The sequence below is a fragment of the Haliotis asinina genome, chromosome 15 (assembly GCF_037392515.1).
Source record: "Haliotis asinina isolate JCU_RB_2024 chromosome 15, JCU_Hal_asi_v2, whole genome shotgun sequence".
NCBI classification, from domain to species: Eukaryota; Metazoa; Mollusca; class Gastropoda; order Lepetellida; family Haliotidae; genus Haliotis; species Haliotis asinina.
The window spans coordinates 34,760,685-34,767,884 of NC_090294.1; the positions used below are offsets into that span (position 1 = coordinate 34,760,685).

Genomic DNA, 7,200 nt, shown 5'->3' on the forward strand with positions numbered 1-7,200 from the left:
ACATCCATACACTTATGTAATTAACATACAACAAAGATACAAAGATATGAACGACTAACATAAAATTGTTGTTCATAATCCATTTAGATAAATACAACTTGTACAGCTTTTCGACTGTCCTGGTAGTGAACACGCTCTGTGGACCATGCAACTGTTTTCGATGTTGCACATACTGTTATATCTCAGTTGATGAATGGTACCGTTCACACGATTGTCAGTAGTACACGTTTAAAAGAACAGTATAGCGTTCACCAATAGTACAGCTGCCGAAAGAAAGGGTAGACCGGCCAATGGATTCTCCTGCCCAAAAGTCTGGGGTCAAGTTCGTATTTTTTGAAGCCAAAAGCCATCGCCCCGTGCGGTGAGAGTGAGGCAGTAGGGGCAGACGACTCAAGCAACATGTCCTTCTGTTTGGTCTTGTAGCGACGATTTTGGAACCACACTTTTACTTGTCTCTCGGTCAGCTTGAGCGACTTGGCCAGATGGGAGCGTTCTGGGGCCGAGATGTATCGGTGATGACTGAAACGTCTCTCCAGCGCCACCACCTGGGAGTGCGTGAACGACGACCGGCGTCTACGTTTCCCTTCCCGTCTGCAGCCGGAGTCTGTGCAGAAACAAGTCGACATATTTATAATGTTATATTATGCCTATGGCATACGTTCCAGTCTCCCACCGCGCACACACACCACCACCGCCACCAAAACAACAACATCATCATCAACAACAACAATGACAACAACAACACAGAAAACAAACAAAAACGCACTTGCTGGATTTGCTGACATCGACTGCAATGAACACACTACGTCAGGCGCTATTGCAGTCACTTGTACAGAATAGATCTAAACCGATTTTCACAGAAAACAGTGGAGAGCATACGATGGCAACTAAACTAGATAATGCTGATTTTGTTCAGAATATTACTATGTTTCCCCTAGAAAAAACAAAACAAAGACAAATACATTTTTGTGGAACTAAACCCTGATGATATGTCTTATCTTTACTAAAATATGTTTCTTCTTAACTACTTTCGAAATGTTCGTAGCTCTACAAACTTCTTAAACCCATTCTTAACACATTGGCTACGATCAAAGATACGAATTCTTAGGGCTACGGACGTTTCGAGAATAATTGCCCTGGCTGGTTTGTGTCACACAATACCATGCTTTCTCCAAAAATTGGTTAACTGGACAAGAGTAACAATTTTGTTATTTTTACAACTATCGTTGATTAAACATATCTGTCGTGTGGTAGGAGCGGTGGGTGTAACCCAGATGTTAAAGCGTCAGCTCGTCCTGCCGAAGACCCGGGTTCGATTCCCAACATGGGTGCAATGTGTGAAGCCCATTTCTGGTCTTGCCCGCATTGATATTGCTGGAATATTGCTGAAAGCGGCGTAAAACTAAGGCTCAGATACATACGTTTTGGTCATTGTTTTTGACAAATCAGTATTGATGTCAGATATTTAAAAACATTACAGTTATTTGAACCGACACAAATTCCGTCTGTCCGTTATACCGTTATAACAAGGTGAAGATGCTTTGCACAACATCTGGTAGCGCTAATTGTGTTTACACAGTGCTCCAGAGCAAGATAATATTACAGAAAGCAGTTTCTTCACATTGTCTTGTTTCATACAATATGCTACACCGGCAAGGCATCGAACACTATGTCGATGTGACGTCATGGCTGTACCTCCCTTCCAACTGCGGATTCGTACATGTGGGACGTGGGTGTTCGTCGTAAATGAACTTTCAGACCTTTAGGAAATATTGAAATTATGTCGTACATTAATATTACTTTAAATATGTCATTCATTTGCCATTACGAGGTAAGTGCTGGCTGAGCATATTGTATCTGGTGCAGCTGTTCCCAGCGTTCCCCTCCTGGCTTGTACATGTCGGTCCCCGTTCCCCTCTCGGCATGTAGAGCAGCGATACAGTCCTCCCCGGCACAGCTTGCGACAGTAAACACGTTAGCATGCTATACCTATCTTACATTTGCAAAACATACCCCAACATCGCACCAAACTGCCCCCTTAAAATCTGGTCTCTCTTACAAAAATAGTTTGCTTCTTCGTAGCCAGGTGGCAGTAATACAAGGACCGCGTGCGCGCCACGTGCCAGTAAAAGTCATATTTTATTCCCTAAAGAAGATGCAAGTCTGAAATGGAATATTTCTCGTTTGTGGATAATGACAGTTTAGATTCTTCAACGTGTTTTATGAGCGCAATGACTGTCATATTTCAACAAGTTGTTCTAACTTGAGTAATTGCATTCCAGTGTTGACACAGATCAATCAGAAAGTGATGAGAGACTGCAGACTTCAAAATGGCTTTGATTTTTCTAATGTGTGGGTGAAAACATTCTGATTAATGACTTAAATAGCTGGTTTCGTCTGGACTAAGTGTGATGTATTTAAAAGCCTGTGAATGAATGTTCAACGGTATTATTTCAATAACCAATGTAGCTGGCTACAGTGTACAACGATTTAAGTCAAATTGTGGTAAGGTGTTTTAGAAACTTATGAATGATTATACAAGGATATTACTGTCATAGTAAGTGTAGCTGGCTACAGCGTATAAAGATTTAAGTGTGATAATGTTTTCAAAAGTTAATAAATAATTATACAAGGATACTACTGCCATTGTCAGTGTAACTGGCTACAGCGTACAACGATTTATGTGACACTGTGACAAGGCTTTTAGAAGTCTATGAATGATTGTACTGGAATACTACTGCAATCGTCAGTGTAAGTGACTAAAACTGGTGCGATACTCGATCACTGAAGTAAAACCTGACAACCAACTGGTTGCAATATTTGCTCACTTAACGAGATCTGCTACCGTGTTTTATCGAAATGAGGTAATCGGACTGAAATAGACTGAACAATGCAGTTTTGGTCGTTTAAAAAGTAAGCCCATTACTACAACTTGGTAATAGTGTTTGCATTGTCTTCAAGAATGCGAGAAGAATTTATGTCAGTATTTTCTTACATCCCTGTAAAAGTTCTTAAATTGCATTTCTGTAGTTTTCTTATAAAAATGGTTTATTCTGCTGTAAAATGTCTACAATATTCGTCTGAGAAATATACGCATCTAAAATAAAGGTTTGCTTTGTGAACAGTCCATAAAAAATACAGCTGGCGTTCTGTGAGCAAACGCTACATATGCAAGCGGCAAATCTACAACAGTTAGATCTATACATGGATAAATACAGAAAATTATTATATTGGTATCAACTATTGCAGATGCAGGTATTATCTTTCTTTAGATTTCAAACCGAAGATCACACAAAAAAATCACCTAAATTGAATATTAATTGTATACCTCTAAACACTCTATATACAAAACAATTTTTTTGAAACGGAACAATGACATTTCCACACTAGATTAGACAGAGGAAATAAAGTCGACAAATAAATGAGGATGTCACATAGACGTTTTGTATAGATTTTAAAAACCATTTAAAGTATGGAATCATGGCTATCTGGCAAAGCGCGTGTCAGGAATAAATACATAAATGATTTTTATAAAACCGATTTTACTTCGTGGCTTTAATTTTTGAAAGAAAATATCGTCTTCAAGATATCATCTACTAAGATACACAGATTACATGTTTGAACCTTTATTCCTAATATCGGAAACGTGTGTGGTGTTTACCTGGATGATGAAACGAGTCCTCTGGAATATCTGTGTTCTGGAAGGATGTACATCGACTGGACGCTGGTTCCTCGTGGTCAGTGTCGTTCACGGTGTTGTCGTTGTCAGAGTCGGAGCTGGCTGCTGCATCACTAACATCACAGATCTGGGGGGCAGGCCAACAATCACTAGTATTCAAAATATGTTTTTCAAACGAATTTTGTCCAACGTAGAGCCCCAGAAGTGTCTGTTCGGCAGGCATATGACCATCATCAACAGACGGCGAATCCTCGCTCTTAGTTGAACATGGCTCCTGTTCAGCCTGTGGAATGTTATTAAACGAAATATCAGCTTTCTGTGGGCTCTCAGAACGAGTTTGTAGTTTTCCGCTATGGGTGACACAACTATCTTGTGTCACAATCGAACTGCAACTTTTCATTGGAAACAATGGCACAGCCGTTTTCAGGTCGTCTGCCTCAGACACATTGCCAGTAGCCGTGTCGCATTTTTCTTTCCGCTTGAGAATGTCGTCAATTGAAAACTTGGTCCTGTTCATCTTTGACGAGAGCTAGCCAACACTACTGTCTCTCCATCTAAAAAATCATATTAATATCATCTAACAAAACAAATATGCGTGGGGCCAGATTGGGGGAAAATGTGCGCGCGCAGCCAGGTTACCATGGTTATGCAGAAGTGTGAGAGTACTTACTGCCGATAGCGCCACGCGATGAGTACCACAGATGAACAGCGATTATTGTCACTGAGGAACAATGCAGCCCACGCCATTGGCTGAGGTAGAGCGCTCGCTGTTTCTTGAACAAACAGCCTAAAAAATTAACCAGTCTATGCGCAGTAATACCCTTCTCTGGTCCGTTAGCCAGGAGGCCACACTTATTAAAGTCTTGACGATATTACTGCACTGTCCTTAACTGGACATAGTGTTCTTCCTTGTATAGCCTAGTGGTAGAGCACACAACAGTGTTGCAGCTCGAAGCTTGTCATAGTTTTACCGCTGTATTCATATTCTTTAAATATTCTTCATTATTCCCAAACAAGTTTTCCTTTTGTCAGTTCCCAATTTTACCGCATGAGGATCTGTTGTGTGCCTTGTCTCTCCTGCTCTCACGTGTCTTCTATCTGCATGTGAAGTATTTAATAACTCAAAGTATTTTTCAAATATACATTTCTTCTGAACAAACAACCTGCGAAACTAGCCATTTCATCGTGCTGAAGCAAAACATGGCAGCAGAAATAGAGTTCATATATTTCTTAAACTTGCAAAGATTTTGACATGTCTAATTAGATGCCTGCCGTTGCCATCTTGTGCTATGTTTATCTTGTGCACTTCCTATATACGACAGACTACCGCCGATACGCTGTGAATTTCAAACTGATTATTAGCATGCTAGTACGGGCAATATAGGGGAACTGGTGTCCGTGTCTTTAGAAGAAGTGGCCCCGATCACAACATGTGGATACACCTACTATTTTAGATTAACGATTTAAGCATATACAGAAGTAGTAAAATCTTTGAACTTACTTTCTCAACAATTATAAACCTGAACGTAATTTTACAAGTTTGTAAAAGTTGACAGACATAATTGTTTTCCAGCTTCAGTTCTTATATATTCTTGTAAATTTTCATCCTTGATAAATGACGGAAAGTTATGCTATGTAATATGTCACCGTTCCATAGAATCTATAACACTGATCTGTTCTTTTATACTGACGACTTATTTTACCTCTAAATGCCTATCGAAATAACATATATTTTATGTGTGCAAAATCGTTTATAATTTTTATACATAACACACATTTAGTGTTCACAATTTCCAGGGCCATGATACGTAAATGAAACGAAAGATTTCTCATATTTTCGAAATCTCTATTAATCAAAGAAAAAAATATTTATGGAGAATTTCGAATGCAACGACTTATTCCTCTATGCAATATGGCAAGACAATCACGCCGCAAGTCGATATATGCCAACTTAAAATTCCGTGTCGACTGACAGCGGAAACCTAACGATTCTTAAAGTAGAAATAATAAACTCACAAAATGTTAAATCGCCTCGTGTAGCACCGCCTCCGTTGTGTGCTCCTCTTTCACCTGCGCACCACGAACACCGGAGGGCTGTCTCGATCCCCTTCCTCGGCGTTGACTGAAAAGTGAGATTTCGATGCGTTTCCCAGAATTGTCAGAATCTTGTGGCGATATCTTGTTCTGAGAGGGGTAACACAAGGAGAAGAAACCCTTTTTACTCATTACTATCAATTTTCAGCACATAAGGAGAAAATGACTAGCCTTGCTATACAGGTGTTTTTAACATTGTCCAACCATAGAGGGGGAGGGTAGTTTTTCGCATTTCTGTTCTAATTAAACTTGTTTAAGTAGAAAACGATTAACCCACACTTGCTTGGGCGAGGTGTTAACCATAGAATCATACACTCCTAATGGAGGGTGAGAAGGGGGCAAAAACATGTCAGGAATTTGGACTTTTTCCGTTTAAAATATTCTGAAAGTGTTTTAAAATTTCAAGCATATTTCTCCACGTTTGTTTTATCCATTAGAACCAATGTCAGTTGCTTCCAAGTAAATATGTATGCTAATATTTGAAATTTAAGATTTAGATTAGTTAAGCATAAACCGAAGTTGGTGGAAAACATGACATGGATTACAGACTGTACTTTGTTTGAGAAGTTAGTTACAGAAAATCAAACGTAGGTTTTATAACAAAGACATGTACTCCTCCTGCTAGAATATTTCATTAATATTCAACCATGTTCCCTTTGTAAAAATACGAATGTGTGGTTTAAGTCTATATGTCTATAAAACCTATCATGACAGTTCAAAGCTATACTTGTCAAGAAACGAAACACAATTATCTTCACAAGATCATGTATTTAATGTCTTTGACATCAATGTCAAGTGTCGCGTCAAATTTAAAAGTTCCAATCAATTCATACGATCGACGAAGTTGGAACAAAGCTAATGCGACCTGTATGCACTTACCTAACTGTAACCCATCCCAAATCATTCTCCGCCGCTTCCAGGCGATAATTGATCAGCAAATCCGATTATCTCTTCAGGTAAATCATTGTTATTTTTCATGAACGTCATTGTAATTTCTCAGGGTGGACTCAACGCGACGTTTAAGAGATTACTTCTGTGAGCGAGGATCACATATGGCATTTTTACTCGCAATAACCCAATCGCCAACTCAATCTAGCCGTCATTATTGTACTATGCTATCAAACTAAGGTAATTTCTTAAATGTCACAAATAATTTGAACCTTATTAGGCTTGTGTTAGTTACGAAATACAAAATCTTCTTCAACCGAGCGTCTGAATGTCTCTCATCCAAATTAATAGACATTCCCTGTCAATGGAAGTGTTTGAGGGCGTGAATAGACTGTTGTGTCTTTCCATAATAGAATAATAATATCTTTTGTTAGGACGCATTATCAAGAAATGTGAACTGAAAACGCACGGGTCATTTGAACATGTTTCCTGTGCATTGTTCCACACAAAGACGGATATTTAAAGTAAACGAAACAACA

At 39.1% G+C, this 7,200-nt stretch overlaps 1 protein-coding gene across 1 annotated transcript; it reads right to left on the reverse strand.

The window, feature by feature from the left end:
- Nucleotides 1-248: 248 nt before the first annotated feature.
- On the reverse strand, nt 249-4,196 carry LOC137266453 (homeobox protein zampogna-like). The gene is made up of 2 exons (XM_067801952.1): nt 3,662-4,196; nt 249-604 (listed from the first exon to the last, which is right to left on the reverse strand). The coding sequence occupies exons 1-2, from the start codon at nt 4,194-4,196 to the stop codon at nt 249-251; spliced, it is 891 nt and encodes a 296-aa protein (XP_067658053.1).
- Between the last annotated feature and the right edge of the window lie 3,004 nt (nt 4,197-7,200).

Bases quoted from the DNA above. Each gene is read 5' to 3' on its own strand.
- LOC137266453 (XM_067801952.1), bottom strand. From the start codon at position 4,196: ATGAACAGGACCAAGTTTTCAATTGACGACATTCTCAAGCGGAAAGAA. The intron at 605-3,661 runs GTAAACACCACA...GTTTCTGCACAG, and splicing joins GGACTCGTTTCATCATCCAG to ACTCCGGCTGCAGACGGGAA.